Source organism: Eucyclogobius newberryi, unplaced genomic scaffold (genome assembly GCF_026437365.1).
Source record: "Eucyclogobius newberryi isolate DKJ021-1_F unplaced genomic scaffold, fEucNew1.0.hap1 SCAF_7, whole genome shotgun sequence".
NCBI classification, from domain to species: domain Eukaryota; kingdom Metazoa; phylum Chordata; class Actinopteri; order Gobiiformes; family Gobiidae; genus Eucyclogobius; species Eucyclogobius newberryi.
Genome location: NW_027316389.1, coordinates 23,437,737 through 23,456,831, shown reverse-complemented (window position 1 = coordinate 23,456,831; position 19,095 = coordinate 23,437,737). Strand labels below are relative to the sequence as shown.

At 40.6% G+C, this 19,095-nt stretch overlaps 1 protein-coding gene across 2 annotated transcripts; it reads left to right on the top strand.

Moving 5' to 3' along the window:
- Window positions 1-1,720: 1,720 nt before the first annotated feature.
- Window positions 1,721-12,212, top strand: far1 (fatty acyl CoA reductase 1). Of its 2 annotated transcripts, none has more exons than XM_072434769.1 (12): window positions 1,721-1,841; window positions 2,145-2,261; window positions 2,351-2,526; window positions 2,747-2,926; window positions 3,481-3,658; window positions 4,860-4,904; window positions 5,022-5,149; window positions 5,275-5,342; window positions 6,210-6,381; window positions 8,273-8,402; window positions 9,299-9,426; window positions 10,100-12,212. In XM_072434769.1, the coding sequence occupies exons 1-12, from the start codon at window positions 1,770-1,772 to the stop codon at window positions 10,257-10,259; spliced, it is 1,554 nt and encodes a 517-aa protein (XP_072290870.1). In that variant the 5' UTR covers window positions 1,721-1,769; the 3' UTR covers window positions 10,260-12,212. The 2 variants fall into 2 exon arrangements, with proteins under 2 accessions (XP_072290870.1, XP_072290869.1); XM_072434768.1 differs by lacking the exon at window positions 6,210-6,381 and adding an exon at window positions 5,652-5,823.
- Window positions 12,213-19,095: the final 6,883 nt, after the last annotated feature.

Sequence of the window (19,095 nt, the reverse complement as noted above, 5' to 3'; positions counted from 1 at the left end):
GTGGACTGCTTTTTTATCTCTGGTCAAAGCTGGACTGAGATAAGAGTCTTTGCACCATTTTGATTTTATTGGTCCCATCACCTTTGGATTCAGTCTCTCACTGATTTTTATTGTTTTAATCATTGTTTATTTGTAATGCCTGGCTGTCACTTGGGATTCTGTTTCTGGAACTCAAAGCTATGCCCTGATGTATGCATGTATGATGTATATTGTGTCCATGCTTTCCATAGAGATCATCTTGCCTTAATCTTGCTCCCCCATACAAGCGCAGAGGGACAGTTGTCATAGTAGCTCATAACACTGTTGCTAATGCCGTTTTTGTTCCCACTTGTTCTTCAAATTCAGTAACAGGAAAAACCGGTTCAGTTGCTAATGTTGGATTGCGAGAGTGGTTTGAAGAACAAAAAGGTTCACAAAAGTCCTGTTCAAACCACATGCATCTACGAAAACTGTGGTTGCCAGGTCATAAAATGTAAAACTTGCATCCTTTTTGTCTTTTTTAATTTACTCTAGCCTACTGTAGCTCGTGATGAAAGTTTGGTGTTTGGGAGCTTTTACCAGTGCACCCCTCAACTTGATTAATTCATGCACAGGACATGTCTTTATTTGACTACAGCCCTACAAATAATTTCTAAAAACAATGGGCTGCTTGTTGTTGCGGCCCATTAGGCCTATGTCCAAAACATACCCATAGCAGGTCACCAGCCGCTATGTTTATCTCTAAACAATCTAAGAACATTCAAAGCACTGGTTACCTACTACACCAGTGCTCTTGCTTTGTACATTTCATCCAATTGTGTATGTGTAAGTGTGCTTGTATGTATTGTTTTATGAATTGTATTGAACGTTTTATTGGCATTTTCTATGGCATTTTATGTATATACTTGTTGTTTGTTTAACTCGTTTAATGTGTTAATAGAGTGCTCTTGTAAATGAAAGCTTGCTCTCCAGGGCCCTCCCTGTATAAATAAATGTTTTAATAAGAACACCTTTTTGAAAGGACCACTTTCTATGCTTTCTACTTGACAATTACTCCCTGTAGTGTATCATGTAGCTGACCATACAACAGCTGAATTTCTAAAACCTGTTATTTCATTTGTGAAAAGTGTGTCACTTTAAAAACTACTTTTATCGGCCGTTTGTCCGTGGGAGTTCATTTCTTCTTCACTGTGGCTCTCCTCAAGGTTCTTCTGGGCTTTTTTAAAAGGCACTATCTTTGATCCGTAGGCTTTATTGGACAGGCCAGTGTAGCGTGAAATGGGGATGAGCGAGGGGAGGACATTCAGCAAATGGTCTGAGCTGGAATTGAACTCATGACGCTGTGCTATTGATTTTTCTACCTGTCTCTTTCTTAAATCCACACATTTTGTGAAGCTCGATGAGGTGAACACATTTTGTCACAGTCTTGATGCTTTATTAAAATATCTATGTCGTTGCCCATCCCTGATGTATTGCATAATTTCTTCTTTAACATCAAATAGACTGGATGGCTCACTGTTTGGGTTGTTCGAGTTAATGTTTTCTTGTCTTATCTGTAAATGGCCTAGTTATCTGCCTCATAGTGTCACACATCCTCACTGACTGATAAGAGCTGCTCTGATACCACACAAGCGCATACATAAAACGTAGTGAGTTTTTGTGGATTCTTTTGAGGAAACGCCCCTGAGGCATTCCTAATCTCGAAGGTTTTAATTCAAAAGCACCTTCTGTAATTTTGCTTTGTGTTCTTTAGGCAGGAGTGGTGTCGAGGACTCCAGGACAAACGCACCATGGTGAACATCCCGGAATATTATGCAGGGAAAAATGTGCTCATCACGGGGGCCACTGGATTCATGGGGAAGGTAAACGGCAACTGCAAAATAAAGAAGACTAACTTGTAATTCTAGTTTGTCAGAGAATGAGCCTGTCACTCGCATCGATTTCAGAGTTGGAGTTGAGGCATTTTTACGACCTAACGTTGTCCTGTTAAATTTGGCCCACACTAATGGACACTAGTGTTTGTTGGTGCAGCCACAGTTAAACCTTTAGTGGCATCAAAGAATGTTTGTCTTATATTGTGATGCCCTAATTTCATTACCAGCTAGATTCATATTTGCTCTTTATGTTCCATTTCCAAAACTATTTTCTTGACTGTCTTTTCTCAGGTGCTGCTGGAAAAGCTGTTGCGCTCGTGCCCAGACGTCCGATCTGCTTACGTGATGGTCCGACCCAAGGCAGGCCAGTCTCCTCAAGCCCGCATTGTAGACATGGTCACCTGCAAGGTATCACTTTGCAAATGAACACTAACGCTGTATAAAGTCTAGATAAGCAGTATTGAGGCAATAATTGTCCTTATCTGGCTTCTGTGCAGTTGTTTGAGAAGCTGCACGAGGAGCAGCCTGACTTTGCACAGAAGATTGTCCCTGTGAACAGTGACCTGACGCAGCCAGAGCTGGGTCTGAGTCAGGAGGACCAGAAAACCCTGGCTGAAAACATTCACATCCTCTTTCACTGTGCTGCCACCATCCGCTTCAATGAACCTCTCAAGTGAGTTCAGAGTCAGTGAGCAGCTCGAGTTATTTTTGTATGGTTTGCAAAATGCGGTGATATTCATTTCACACGCCCCTGGCACAAACACGGAACATTCTATCCATTTATACTTTTTATACAGTTTCAAATATTAAACAATATTTTTTGGTCTGTTGTGCTATTCTTTTCTACGGTGAAAATCAACATTGAACATTTTTCTCTTAACTCTCGTTGTCAGAGATGCCATGCAGCTGAATGTACTGGCCACTCAGAAGATGCTGGCACTGGCTCACAAAATGAAGCAGCTGGAGATCTTCCTTCATGTGTCCACAGCCTACGCCAACTGTGACCGCGAGCTCATAGAAGAAGTCATCTACCCTCCCCCTGTGGACTATCGCAAACTCATCGACACACTGGAGTGAGTGCAGAGTTGTTTTTAGGTTTAATCCTTACTAAAAGCACCCAGGGAAGTATTAAGATTAACAACAGATGCTGCTTCTGCATCTAAAATGTATTTCTGAAACATTGTGCAGCCAGTTTCAGCAGATTAGTGACGCATTAGAAAGTATAGGTCACATAGAGGGATTTAGACCAATGAAAATGGCTTTGAAGTTAAGTGTCACTGCACAGAATAAGTAGAGGCGGTATGGATAAAGGCATTCTTCTTCTTTATGCTGTTTATTTACCTAAGGCTGTCAAACTAATGCCAACCTGATCTTTGATATAGTTTTAATCACGCTTTAAGTGCTTTCTTTCACTAAATTCCCTAATGTCAAGTATAAAATAAAAGATTGCAAATGTCACTTGAATTAAAATGATATACACAGTACCTTTTGGTGTAAAATATTTATCACTTGTGCTTTGTTGCAAATCTACGCTGTTCATTTTCTTGGATTATTGAACTTGAAATCATTCACTTTTCAATGGAATGATTCTACTGCAGACATTTATTTATTCCTGTTGGACTTTCAGGTGGATGGATGATGATATGGTAGCGGTCATGACCCCAAAGCTGATCAGGGAGCGCCCCAACACCTACACCTTCACCAAAGCCATAGCTGAGTACCTGGTTCAGCAGGAGGCTGGAGATATCAATGTTGCCATTGTTCGCCCTTCCATTGTTGGAGCCAGCTGGAAGGAGCCCTTCCCTGTGAGTGTGAAAAACATTTACACGCAAATCATACATCTTCTAGTTCCACAACCTAAACCTTTGCTTTGGGCTTTAGCGTTGTGCTTTATAGGGCTGCACGTAATCTCAATCAAATCGAAATTGCAATTGGAGTTTGCACAATTATCAAATCACAAAGGCTGAAATAATTAGTCCTTTGCGAAGATAGAAATATTCCTTTTTCTTTTTTATCTTGAAATCCCTGGGGTTCTTGTATTAGTCTTCTCTCCAATGTTGACACTCCAGGAGTTCTTTACTATGTGCACTTTAAACAAAATGTTACTTGTTAAACGTGCCTCCCAAATCTAATCACAAAACATGATGATCGGAAAATCACAATTAGATTTTTTTAGTATTTTTTTTTTATTTTTATTGTGCAATGCTAATGATTTACAACTTAAGTGATTGTGTAATTATTTGTAGTAAGACCATTTTATATTTAAAAATTGCAAATGAGACTTAATTTTAGACTACCGACTCATGTTACTGGTAATGTATCAAAATGTTAAGAGTAGGGATGTGCCTCATAAAGCCACCGGTGCCTCATCTTAAGGGTCCTCTGAAGCTCCAGCCCTGTCCGTGCTCCAACAGCGCTGGTCACATACAACATGAAACTGGTCTCCTGAGATTCTGTTTTTATTTTTATTGATTGATTGTGTGCGGATACTTTTTCACTTTGCCCCGAAAAAGAGGTTTTGACCTTAATGGGTTTCACATGGTAAAATAAAGTTTGATGAATAATCTGTCCTGTGTATGCGGCCTTGCAGCACCTCTTTGACCACATGCCACACGGTGTATTGAATACATTTCCTGTCTGTCTCTGTGTGTGTGGTGCTCTGAGAGACACAGACACGGAGAACGGCCCGACACACCGGGTCATCAAAGCTGAGCTGCCGGGTCACATGCAAAAGACTTATCTGAGCGGGGATGCATGGGTCGAGTTTACGAGGAGAGTACATCATTAAAATGTTCAAGTTTTCATTAGTATTTTAAATTTTAAAAAAATTCTGCAAAGATCAATAAGTAGAATAGTAGTGCCATGAATCCTACAATACCCACCCCTAGTTAAGAATGCAAACAGACCAGTTATATGCTGATCACTCGAATATAAGCCATGAATGTTGTATAAAATGTAATGTACTGGAATGGAATGATGGATTAATTGACAATGTTGTTTCAATAGGGTTGGATTGATAATTTCAATGGGCCCAGTGGAATATTTATAGCCGTAAGTTGTTGTTTTTTTGTCTCTACTTTCTCTTACTGTAATACATGAAATATTTTACGCTGTACATCTTAGTCAAAAGTTAAATAAAAGTCTAAAATTGTGCTGTTTTCTGGTCAGGCCGGGAAGGGCATCTTGCGGACAATGAGGGCCTCTAACAACGCAGTGGCCGACCTGGTGCCCGTGGATGTGGTCATTAACACCACTCTGTCTGCAGCCTGGCTCTCGGGGTCACAGAGGCATCACAGGTGGGCAGGATTCACACTGTTCTGTACTGCTTTATGCCATTAGACTCTCTAGGACTCACTATGAAACTATAGATCACCAAATTAGGATTTCACCCAATTTAAACTTTTTTTTTTGTCATTTTCAGACCTAAAAACATTCCAGTGTACAATTGCACAACTGGTGGCATCAACCCGTTCCACTGGGGGGAAGTTGGTATGTGATCACTGATCTCATTTTAGTGCACTTTCAAGTTACGTGCTCAGTTTAGTCACACACCTTTTACTCTTACATCGGCTTGCAAAATCTGCCCATTTTGTGTGAATCCACAATTTGCATTCCTTCTACATCTACATTGGTCTGCTGAGTGAAAATGTAAGGCAGATGTACATGTTATAGAATATTTGTAATTTCTCCATGTTAACGTTTTTACCTAAAATAATGAGGGTAAGCACATATTTACTGCCTATTTGGTAAGACTTCAGAGTAAAATACTGACTTGTGTGAAAACCTTGTGTCTCTCAGAATACCATGTTATATCCACATTCAAGAGGAACCCCCTTGAGCAGGCCTTTCGCCGGCCCAATGTTAATCTCACGTCCTATCATCTGATCAATCAGTACTGGATCGCTGTGAGCCACAAGGCCCCAGCGTTCATGTATGATCTGTACTTAAGGATGATTGGACGAGAGCCCAGGTAATTGGTGACCAGGATGTCCTCTTCGCCTTTAACGCCAACACTTCTGTCTCTCACCTCTCAGCTGCTTTTTAATTTGCAGTTTTTAAATGTAGATGCTTCATAAATGCACTGTTGATGTTGGGTTTGTAAGTTCTTGTCTCTGAACCCTGGGCACGTACGGGATTCCAAATGCATTACCTCAGCTGCCTGTGTTTCTAAATTGTCAGGACAGAATTTCACATAGCTCAGCTCATCTAAAAGGAATCGAGTCATGATGCAGGGGGAAGATAGTGGTAACGATGTAGGACGATTGTACCGTAATAGTCTTCAGTTTTGGTCTAGTAAGTTCTCTTCCAGTCCTAGTTCTTTTCTTGACCCGTTGCCGTGTGTATCTCTCCCTACAGAGTATTGTATAAACATGACATTCAAGACCAACCCTTTAGAGCAGGCCTTCAGAAGGCCTAATGTTAATCTGCGCTCCAACCCCTTTACTAATCAGTACTGGACCGCGGTCAGCCACACGCTGCCGGCCCTGCTATATGACGGCTACTTGAAGCTAACAGGTCAAAAGCCCCGGTAAGGCCACAATAGACTTGCCTGTCTCCCCAATCCTCTCCCCCATGTCCTACAGCTCTTTGTTCTGGGTCTGGAGTCTGGTCTGTACCGAGCTTGCAGAATCACACAGCTGGTTCCAGTTTTGACATGAAACACTTTGATCTATATTCAGAATCAGAAAAGGTTTATTGTCATTGTCAATGAACAGAATTCACAAACATAGGAACTTGCTTTTGTGATTCGGTGCAACATAAAACAATGAACAATGATAAAAACGACCTATAAAAGTAAAAAATAAACTATTTAAATAAGGCAATATATCCTAGTTTAATTCATAACCTTCTGGTTATACCTGTTTAAGAATGCAGGTACTAGGTGTGGAGTTATTTCTACTGCATTAACTGAAGATGGCCAAGAACACACAAGTGCATTTTGCTTTAGGCAAAATGCACTTGCATGCATGCTGCATGTTTCTGAGCGTGTAAACCTTGTGTGGCCATCTTCATCAAGCCCATAATGTAAATACAAGTCTACTCAGTTACTTATTTTCACAGTTCATCTGTTAAATGACAGCGTGCAGACTTCCCACTTGAGCTGCTGGTGTGACCATCCTGTGGTTACGCAAGGTTATGTGTGTAAATGCTGTCGCTGCCAGTGTTTAGGGCCTAACCCTTAAGATAAGATATTCCTTTATTGTCCACACATGGGGAAATTTCATGTTGCAACGCAGGTAGATGCAGAGGAAAGGGACAGATAACTTATAGGAAGTTTAAAAAACATTCTTAATAGAAGAACTCTTATAAACAAAACTCTTATAAACTCTTAAGTCTATACATCTAACTATACATCCTTACTTTTTCTTATATTTGTTACATAGGATGGAAGATTTCTATTGTGCTTTATACCAACTTAGTTTTACCTGAACTGATAAAACAAGCTTGTCGGGACAGAACTTTGCAGATGACAGACTCGGAACAAAATGTTTGAGGTGTACTTCCTGTGTCGCCATCCCTGTCACATGTCGTCAGCATTGCCGTGTGTGGGAATGCTGTGCTGTGAACATGGCGTCCTGTCATTCTCCTCCAATCACGGGAAAGGGTCATGCGTCATAGCACTGGGATAATCAAAAGGTGTATAGTATAATGATGATGCAAACCGCATGGGTCAGGTATAATCTCATGGTTTAAGTCAGAGAAAAGTAACTCATGATTTAACGTTTTGTGATGTGGTTTGATGTTTTTTTTTTAACATTCATTAGCCATGCTTTGCATATTGATAGATTAAGGCTGATTTTCAACACTTTCCTTTTACAGAAGTATTCTGAGCCTATTTGGGAATTGTCAAAATTTGTATCATGTGTTTATTATTTGGTCCTAAATTAGATTACTTTGTTGCTTGAAGGACTCAGAAAACTTCTGCCTGTCACTCGCACCTATGTTGTCATCTTAAACCACTTACTAATATGTGTTTTCTCAATTTCTCTACATTGTGTATTTATGTGTTGTCTTCTTGTGTATTGACAAAAATGAACTGTTATCCTCTCATTTTGACCAATGTCTGAGACTATGAATGAATCTTGTTGCATTCAACATTTTCATATTTGTTATTACAATCTTTACGTGTGATTTCTCTAAATGTCTTCAACCAAAAACCTAGTGAGTCCTGGAAATGGAATTAAATTGTGTTATTTATTTTTTTAATTTACTTTTAACTAACTTGTTATGTTCATATAAAGGCTTTCATGTGCCACAGTCTTAGTGTTTACCTAATTTGAAATGTAATGAATACATTCAGTTTTACATAAACAAATTCTATTTCCAGAGAACAGTGGGTTCCCTCAGTGCTCAAGTGTTACTGCCCTGATCATGTCTTTTTAACTTGTTCATGTCCCGTGGCCATTGTTTGATGTCAGGATGATGAAGACCATCAATCGGCTGCACAAAGCCATGATGGTGCTGGAGTACTTCACCAGTCACTCGTGGGTGTGGCACAATGACAATGTGACCTCGCTGATGACCCACATGAGCCCAGAGGACAAGAAGGTAACGGCACCTGCATCACCATCGGGAACTCTCTTTAATATTATACTTTTTTGTTGTCGTTTGGTGGAGTGAACATATGTTTATATAGGGGGAATGTTGAATTATGTTGCAATCTAGTTAAGAATTGTATTTGTTTTATGTTTTACCTTTTACCAGGAAGAACTTGAACAAATTCTTACTTCCCGGTACAATGTTGACGTGGCTGAGTTCGAATGTAAGACACAAAGCTGGTTGTGTCTTTCAGGAAATGCGAGATCTTTTTAAACTTTTTCCATTTTGTCCTCTGTAATGTATACATACGTCCACAACACCTCAAGCTACAAACGACTTGTGATAGTTTGTAATTTTAGAACTTCAGACTTTAGCTAAAGGAAACAAACACAAAACATTTAAGACCTGTATAACTCGCCAGAATCTATTAAGTTCATCTTATTGAATTAACCTGGGGTATAGAGCTCCTTTTGAGTTAATTAATGACAGTCCGTGAACTAAAAAATTAAGTTTAAATGTACAAATTACAACAACACAATTGAGATCTGTCTGACTGAACAGGGTGGACCTGTCCATGCATGGAAAAAAATAACTTTCTGTAGGACTGTTTTTATTTACTTGTTTACCATGGTTACGGAAACGCAAATTAATGTTTTCTACTGTTGATAAACTTTCATTAGCATTTAGCATTAGGAGTTATGCTTGTAATTGCGTTAATGACAGCTTCCTTGAGATGATTTATGTCTCGTATATTTACCTGATACACCACCACGGCCTTCAACTGCCCCAAAGATTGAAATCAAGAGCGGAGAAATCTGTAGATCAAGGAGACCACTCCACAGGACCACGCCGAACAATCCTGTGCATGTAAACTTATGATCCACCCTGTATTTTGATTCCTCCAGATGTTCAACTTTGACGTGAGGCAGCTTCACTGGGCAGAGTACATGGAAAGTTACTGCATGGGCACCAAAAAGTATGTCCTGAACGAGGAGCTGTCAGGGCTGCCGGCTGCTCGCAAACACCTCAACAAGTAAGAGCCTGTGTACTACCATCTGCCTCGACATTACCACTTCAGGATTAGACCGTAGTGCATACATTATCGAACACTGTGCTTTACAGTTCTCTGCCATTAGCCTCTTGTATGCTTTGAATGGAGCATCTGTCCTGGGGAGCAAATCCTTGCCTTTTAACAAATGGCATGTAAATTAGTTTGATTCTAACTGAATTGTATGTAAACTGTGCATCAGTTTTGAGCCTGGTAAGCTGAACTTTCTTCAGTTTACCATCAATTTTATTTCATTCTTTTCAAACACAATCTACATCTTCCACAATTGAACCTAGACAAGACAGACTTAACGTTTACCATTTAACACAAAAAAATAACACAAAAAAAAACCAAAGTCCGAACCTTGCTTCAAACCACTCTCTTTTACTGACAAATTGGCTCGATTTTAAAAAAGACCAAAGCTTAATGATTATTAGACGTGACTGAAGCTTGATGTTGATTAAAACTCATTCGCCCAGCCATGTAGATGCTACTAAATTAATCGGAATCTATTTTATTAGAGGTAATGGTAAAGAATATATTGGTTGAATCTTCTATCTGACTATCTGCTCCACTCAGTAAAAGCTTGTAAAGTGACTTGAGTACCTTACAATCTTGTCCTACGTACACTTATACGTGTTTTGTCTTTGTTTTTCAGACTGAGAAACATCCGCTACACCTTCAACACAGTCTTGGTAGTTCTATTCTGGCGCGTTTTCATCGCTCGTTCTCAAATGGCCCGAAATATTTGGTACTTTGTGGTGAGCATGTGCTTCAAGTTCCTGTCCTACTTCAGAGCCTCCTCTACCATGAGATAATGAGCAGAAGACGATGGCTGGACTGAACTGCCCGCAGCTGTTCATTTTATAAAAGTTGCTAAAACACAACTCACCAACGCTCGGCAAGAAGGAACGAAGCAGCAGTGGATGACGGCTGCTACACAAGTAGAGAGACGATCATTCAAAGTCCCCTGGTACCAAGCACTGCTGACCTGCTCCGTCTCACCCGGCTGCAGTACATGAAGCAATGCCTGGGAATAATGCTGAAGTTATTTTGAGCCCTCTAAAAATGTACAGGTATCAAGACAACCCCAAGTGCTTTAGCTTTCAATTCCTTACATCTCCTGTTCAAATCTTAGATTTTGAAGAGGATTCTGGCTATTAAATCCATCCCCAAGAGTAAATGCATGATCCAACCAATATCATGCATTAAAAGTCTATTAATGTATGAATGCATCTGCACAATATGAAGAGTTTTGGTTGCATGCATTTACATTGGACGACCAACAATTAATGGTAAAATACTTTACCAACTTTAGCAACTTTTAAAAACATTCTGTTACAGGGTTTCTATTTACTGTGCTTTTCGTTTAGTTGAGGATAATGGTTACTTTCTACTTAGATTTGATTCTTTTAAGCTATTTTCAAATCGGCTTACATTCACTCAGTGCCTACAGTTGACCTTTAACCTCTTGGCTCGCAGGCTCATAGCTCATTATAAAATGAAAGGGTTGGCGTTAAGTGTAATAAAGCTGGTTTTGGATTGAATACTAACTTCAAACATGCAACGCAACCGTTTTTATCAGTTGTAGTTCACCTTTTTGTTCTTTTTAAGTGTATCTTAATGATATACTTGGATAAAGAGCTCTCACCATTCCATTTGACTTTGATCACACAACGTACAGTGTCGTCAATAACGTCTGCCATTACATTTTCACTTCAGGATACAAACCTGTTGCCATGTTCCCTATATAGTTTCATAAAAATATTGTATTAAAAAAATGATAAATCCAGGTATGTGCTTTCATGTTAAACCAAATATACCATTAGTAATTTTTTTTCTTGCAATCATTCCACGTTATTTCATGTTCAAACCATACCCACATTCTCCAGGGAGCCATCGTGTTGGAAAAACCCACCCTTTGTGAAATAATTGTGCAAGAATCGTGCCTGAACATTGGTCTGCGGTCTCGAAATGAAACCGAGAAGTCGGATCTATGTTTTGTACTGACGAGTGTAAAGCTATATTTATGTAGCCAGATTAAAATATGTATTTGTATGCTATTCTCCTGGTTGGCTGTTACACAAGAGGCTACAGGTGAACTCTTGCTTCTTGCCCTTTGTAAGTTTTGTATGCTATGAATGTAATGTGTAACAGCCTGGATATTTTCATAATGGAGTTAAGAAAGTTTCCATGCTGTTTCTATGGTTGAAATTGTCTGTGGCAGATAGTGAATGATTCTCTTGGACCTATGCTGTGTCTTATTCAGGGGTTACCACTGTTTGAGAAATGAGAGTTGAGATTTCTTAGTCTTGATAACGTGACAAATTCGGCCTTCTGTGAAGGACATGACACAAGCAGCAAGTTTCTTTTGAGGTTCATGTCAAGTGTTTCTATTCATTCATGTGATTGTTTGGGATTTAACTGTGGTAGCTGTAAACTCTTTTTTTTTTGAGATGGTAGTTCAGAGGTGCAATGGCATCCAGCTGTAAAATTGATCCACATTAAATTTTTCTTCCAAATCGAAGACCAGCTCCCGTTACTGTATAATACCCACTATATATATTTTCTATTACTTTTACCTGCCCTTCATCTTTATGCTAAAACAATCACCAGCCATTCAGCTACATCCCAACTTTGTATGTTGTGCGTTTTATTTGTTTTGTACACGCAATTGTTCCCTGTTCTTGTAAAATCAAATGTTTAACAATTCAAAGGGTGCCTTTTAGTTTGTATACGCGAATGGAATAAACTGATACATTTCTCTTTAATTTGGCCGTATGCGTGTTGTTCTTCCAGATGCCGCTAAATGGACAGACAGCTAAACAAGTCTGTTGGTAGCATTGTGTCCATGTGACCCGCTTCCTGATGCAGAACAGATCGCCTCGCACACTGAATGGATATTGAATTGAGTCCATTAAGATTTAATAGTGCCATTCAGGATTAACACTGTGAATGGGAGTGTGGCTTTATAGGAACGGCCTAGAAATAATCTGCCTCGGGGAACTTGACAACTGCCATGTTTTAGTAACTATAGAGGGACCAAAATCCAATATAATTTTAGTTTGCGTGACAGAGTGGCATATAATGACTTGGGTAGTAGTTTGGTCATTGCAGATGTTGTAGAAAATGTGCTATTATTAGGCAATGTGTGAGCTTTGTGGGTTGAAGCTGTCCTTTTTTTTTATTTTCTTGTCATTATCAACAAAACATTATTGATGCTATAATGGCATTTATGGACTGCCAATAAATGCTCTGTGGCCATCCATCATTGTGGAAAGATGAGTTCCTGAAAATCTAATTTGTTTTTAATACCTTTTAGTACCTGCTTCCGAAGAGTGCACACGCTTTTTTGCTCGCTCCGCTTGCTATCGCTGCTTTCCTTATTTATTTTGCTTTTTAATCAGTTTTTGTCTTCCAAACATTTTTGCTTTAGACTTTTTCAAGTAAACCAAGGATTTTAAGAACATTTTTCCAGTTTTAACGACATATCTGACGCCAGCGACATGTCCAGGAGAAGAAGTGAGAAAGACTGTGAACGCTGTCGGAAATATCAACAAGAAATTAATGAGCTGAAAACACGGATATTTGTTTTGGAATCTGAAAAAGTTCTTCACGATACCATTCCTGTGTCAACCGACGGTAAGAAGAGCACACTTTTTACAAGAAAAACTGCTACTTTCAACCTAAACCGCAGTGACTCTGTGTTGTTTCCAAAACTGTCTAAAAACCAGAAAGACCAGGCTGTTTCTTGGAACAAACTTGGAGCAAAGCCTAAACGATACAAAGATAACGTGAAGTCACCTAAAATACAGCTCACCAACAGATTTTTACCACTTTCAGAGATGGAATTAAATGAAAAAAGGAAAGATGACGTGGCCAAAACACAGCGAGGAGGAACTGTGCCAAAAGCCAAGGTCACACGGATTGTTTTGATAGGAGACGGGGCGATAAGTCACGTGACGCATGAAAAGATAAACACACATTCTTTTCCAAGCGCCACTGTTTCTGAGATAACGTCACTCCTTCCAAATATGGCTAAGCATGGAGGAGCTAAACAGCTGATTGTGCACGTGGGTGCAGTGGACATGCGGCGGGAACAGACTGAAGTTTTGAAAAAAGACTTCTTGAAGTTATTCGACGTGCTTGATAAAATGGAAATCAAAACTTTCATAAGTGGACCTCTTCCAAACATCGACAGGAGGATAAACAAGTTTAGCCGGCTTCTTCAGCTGAACACATGGCTGTCCAAAGAGTGTCCCCCGAGAGGACTACACTATATTGAGAACTTCTATCTATTCTGGAAACGAGAGGACCTGTTTAAGAGAAATGGCCCCCACCTATGCAGAGGTGGAGTGAGGGTGCTGACAGAGAACCTGCTCCACGCTCTGAGGCATTGGACTGGGCCTGGACAGGGTCCTGAGCAGATAGTTAGAGAAGAGAGGAATGAGAGAAGAATTCCTGCTCCCTCAGCCAGAGACCGAGCCAATGTTTCAACATCAAAAGCATCACAACCTCAGCCTCCACCAAAGGATTCAGCTCCAGCTGCTCCACATTCACCTCCACCGCCTCCAGCAAAGGAACAATCTTCAAAGGCCTTGGACCCATCTGTGACAAGCCCAACAACATCCCTGTCATCGCCCCTGCCTTCACACCAGCCCTGGGTTCCCCCTGCAACATCTACTCCCACTAAAGATTCATCATTCTCCTTCTCATCTCCACTCTCACCCATGGGCCTTCCCAGCCATTTTGAAAGTCTGATCAAATCAGGCATTAAGATGGCTCCACTCACGCCCAATATAGCAAGGGCTATGCCGACTACACCAACAAAAGCCCCACCACCCATCCCCCCTCGCCTCTCACCTGGTCCCAAACTCTCCTTGGCTACAAAAGCCCCACCACCCATCCAACCTCGCCTTTTACCTGGTATCTCCCATAGCTAGGATGCACTGGGTCTCAGCGTTGCCGGGACTTATTGTCACATTAAAAATCAAACCAACCCGGGGCCCTATGTAAAAAGAGCCCCCCCAGTGCTATTTCTGTAGTCACATCATCACACAGATGGAAAAACAAAATGCGAGTCAGGCCCAATCTGAGAAATGTGATTCATATTCCCTGTGAAAAGATAAAGCCCAGTCCCACTGAAACTAGTCTGAAACTTGCTGTGCTAAATGTCAGATCCTTATGTAACAAATCTCTCTTAATTAATAATTTTATTTCTTCTTATAATCTTGATTTTATGTTTTTAACTGAAACATGGCTTGACAAAAACACAGGAAATGTAGTTCTGATAGAATCTGCTCCACCCAACTTTAAGTTTGAATCTGAAACACGAGAAAACAAAAAAGGGGGTGGAGTCTGTGCTGTCTTTAGAGATGAAATAATTACCCGCAGGTTGTCTTTTGGGGTGTTTTCATCATTTGAGTATGTATCCTTTAAAATGGAGCTAAAACGGTCTCCATCCATTCTCTTCATTGTTTTATACAAGCCTCCCCAGCACTGCCAAAGTTTTATTGATGATTTTACTGAGATGCTTTCAGTCATATGCACAGACTTTGATGGTTTGGTCATTACAGGTGATTTCAACGTGCATGTTGATAATATTTGTGACAGAAACGCTAAAGAGCTTGATGCTGTCCTTGAAACCTTCAGTCTTACTCAGCATGTGAGAGGCCCCACCCACAGCAAAGGACACACTCTAGATCTCATAATTACAAAGGGGGTAAATATTTCAAATGTTAATGTGATCGATGTTGCTCTGTCTGATCATTTCTGTGTCTTCTTTGACCTGTCTGTTTCTCCCCAACCTCCGGTTGGTCCTGCAGTTGTTCAGCGGAGACACATAAGTGATGGCACAGGTGCACTTTTTATGGAAATGATAAACTTTGAAAATGTCTCATGTTCTAATGTAAATGATTTGTTGAACTTTGTTACATCTAGTGTTTTGAATGTTCTGGACACCATCGCCCCTATAAAGGCTAAAATGGTTAAAAATAAGCAGAAGGCGCCGTGGAGAAATGATGATTCGGTCAGGGCACAGAAAAGGGAGTGCCGCAGGGCCGAACGGAAATGGCGCAAGTCAAAGCTCCAGGTTCAAAAAGAGATTTACAAAGAAAAGCTGAACATGTACAACCTAATCTTATGTAGAACTAGGGAAAGATATTTTTCTGAAATAATTGGAAGCTGCAGTAACAACTCGCGTGTCCTGTTTGCCACAGTAAACAGATTAACAAACCCTCCAGCTCAGCTGCCGTTAGAACTCATTTCCACATCCAAGTGTAATGAGTTTGCATTATTCTTTAATGACAAAGTTCAGGGCATTAAAAATGCTATAAATCCCACAATGCAAAAAATTACCCTAAAACCACCAAGACACTTAGAGCTAACTCACTTTGCACCAGTAACTGACAAAACTGTCCATGAGATCATCACCAGTCTGAGTTCATCTACATGCTGCCTTGATGTGTTACCCACCAGATTTCTAAAGTCTGTGCTGAACAGTTTGTTAGCACCATTCACTCACATAATTAACATGTCGCTTCAATCTGGAACATTCCCAATGTCTTTGAAAACTGCGGTCATAAAGCCTCTCCTAAAGAAGAGCAGTCTTGATGCCGCAGTACTGAGTCATTACCGGCCCATCTCTAATCTGCCATTTTTGGGCAAAGTCCTTGAAAAGGTTGTTTACCAACAGCTCACAGATTTCCTCTTAATAAACAACTCATTTGATGTTTTTCAGTCAGGTTTTAGACCTCATCACAGCACTGAGACTGCTCTTGTCAAGGTGACAAATGACATCCGCCTGAACACTGACACGGGCAAAGCCTCAGTCTTAATTCTGTTAGATCTGAGTGCTGCTTTTGACACTGTCGATCATGGGATCCTCTTACAGAGACTAGAGGACTGGGTGGGCATCACTGGCACTGCCCTAAACTGGTTAAGGTCCTATCTGGAAGACAGGAAGTACTTTGTTGAAATTGGTAGCTGTGTCTCAGACCACATGACCCTGACCTGTGGAGTGCCCCAAGGGTCAGTCCTGGGTCCCCTTCTGTTCAACCTCTACATGCTGCCGTTAGGTCAGTTGATACGCAGTGAAAATGTGTCCTATCACAATTATGCAGACGACACTCAGATCTATGTTTCACTATCGGCAGGTGACTATGGACCAGTGGATTCACTCTGTCACTGCATCCAACAGATCAGTGTGTGGATGCAAAACAACTTTCTCCAGCTGAACTCAGACAAGACTGAAATAATCGTTTTTGGCCCACAGAAACAAAGAGAAAGTGTTAGCGGTCACCTCCAGAGTCTCGCTCTAAAACCTACAAACCAAATTAGAAATCTGGGGGTAATAATGGACTCAGACTTGAACTTTAATAGCCACGTCAAATCAATAACATCAGCAGCTTTTTACCATCTAAAAAACATTGCCAAAATCAAAAATATAGTGTCAAAACCAGATTTAGAGAGACTTATCCATGCGTTTGTCTCCAGTAGATTAGACTACTGTAACGGCCTGCTCACTGGTCTCTCCAAACGAGCTGTAAAACAGCTGCAGTACATCCAGAACGCTGCTGCTCGGGTCCTGACTAGAACCAGGAAGTATGAGCACATTAGTCCTGTTCTCAGGTCTCTGCACTGGCTCCCTGTGGCTATGAGAATAGACTTTAAAGCAGCTCTGCTTGTGTACAAGTCTCTCCATGGCCTAGCACCAAAGTACATCTTGGATATGTTAGTGCCATATGAACCATCTCGGACTCTGAGGACCTCAGGGACCGGCCTCTTGCTGGTGCCCAGAGTCAGGACAAAACATGGGGAATCTGCGTTTCAGTTTTATGCAGCTAAAATCTGGAACAGTCTTCCTGAAGATGTGAGACAGGCTTCTACTCTGACAATGTTCAAATCTAAGCTAAAAACAGTTTTGTTTAGCTGCGCATATGACTGAAAGGATTTTTTCTTTGCACTCTTCTCTTTTGTTTGTGATTTTATTAGTTTAGAAAATCAGTTGGATTGATAATTTTTAATTTAGTTAATTTTATTGTATTTCTGTTTCTGTAATTTCTTTGTGATTTGAATGCATTTTTCCTGCTGTGAAGCACTTTGAATTGCCTTGTGTATGAAATGTGCTCTACAAATAAACTTGCCTTGCCTTGCCTTGTAAGTATAAAGTGAGATGTAGAAAATGTAGGTAATGAAGTTATGGTGCAGTAGTATTCGGCCACTACAGGCCTCCATAAAAGTAGTTGTATTATTTGTTCAAATGGTGTATTTGGAAGTACAGTACATGCTAGAAGTGTTATGTTCAACCACTGTTTGAAAGCTCACTGGTGGTCTAGTTGTTTAAAGCCTTGCGGTTAATTCACTGGGTTTGACCAGTTGCTGAATGTCTCTCCCCTTTCTCTCCCCATCTCTTGCTACAACTGTGCTGTCAAAGACTTCAGGCCATAAAAGGAAAGTGATCTCACAGTAGTGGTGGGATGATTCCCAGAACGGTGTGCTACACCAGGTCATGGTTTCCCTGCAGCCCTGGTTTCAGAGCTCCTGCAGTGCCCCATGGCCCCTGTGGCTCCTGCAGTTCCCATGGCTCCTGCGGCTCCTGTGGCTCCTGTGGCTCCTGCAGTGCCCCATGGCTCCTGTGGGACTGTTAGTCTACTCATCTGGATCAACAGGAACTGGTGGCTTTCAGGGATTAGCACACACACACACATACACCACACACCACACACACACACACACACACACCCACACACACCAGACACACACACACACCACACACACACACACCACACACACCACAGACACCACAGACACACACACACACACCACACACACCACAGACACACACACACACACACACACATACACACACACACACCACACACACACACCACACACACACACCACACACACACACACACACGGAGCTGATAGATCCCAAATAACCCTCTGTTAAATATAGAGAACCACCCTGTGTGTGTCAGTCTGCTAAATCAGCTTCTGTAGCTTGGTCAGTATAATTAAGGACAATGGTTCAAGAGTGTGGATCTACTTGTACTGTGTGTTAAGGTTGTTCATGCCCACAAAAGTATTTGCTGGTAGTTACTTTACAGAATAAAAAATAGCCACTATTAGGCAAATGTCATAGGCCTAGTGGTGTCATTTAGCATGATAATGTGTTTTTTTGGCTTGCACCATCAATTTAATATGGAGTTAGGACATATCATGTAAAATCAACTTTTATGAGCTTTTAACCATGTATTAACAATGTTCCCTCATCACTTACTTGAAATGCAGTCTATGAAAAGAAAACAAATCTCCTGCTTGTCCGTATGAGGGCTCGGAACCGGAATGCAGTCAAGTCAACTGTACTGCTGTTGAAATAAATTAGTGTTTAGGTTTTCTTACTGTACACAGCAAGTGTCTAAACAGAGAATAGGGCTAATAATATTTCTGAACACCTCATATTGTCATGTAAAAGTAATTTGTTGAGTCATTTACTGGTTTGATACTGTCCACTTCCAGCATGCTGCTCATACAAAAAGTCATCACCAAGCTACTGTCTGTCCGGTAAGTGCCTATAACTTTTCATTTACCGGTATTTGAGCTGATACAATACAGTATAGAATAAAATGACAAATTCAAGCCTGTTAACCT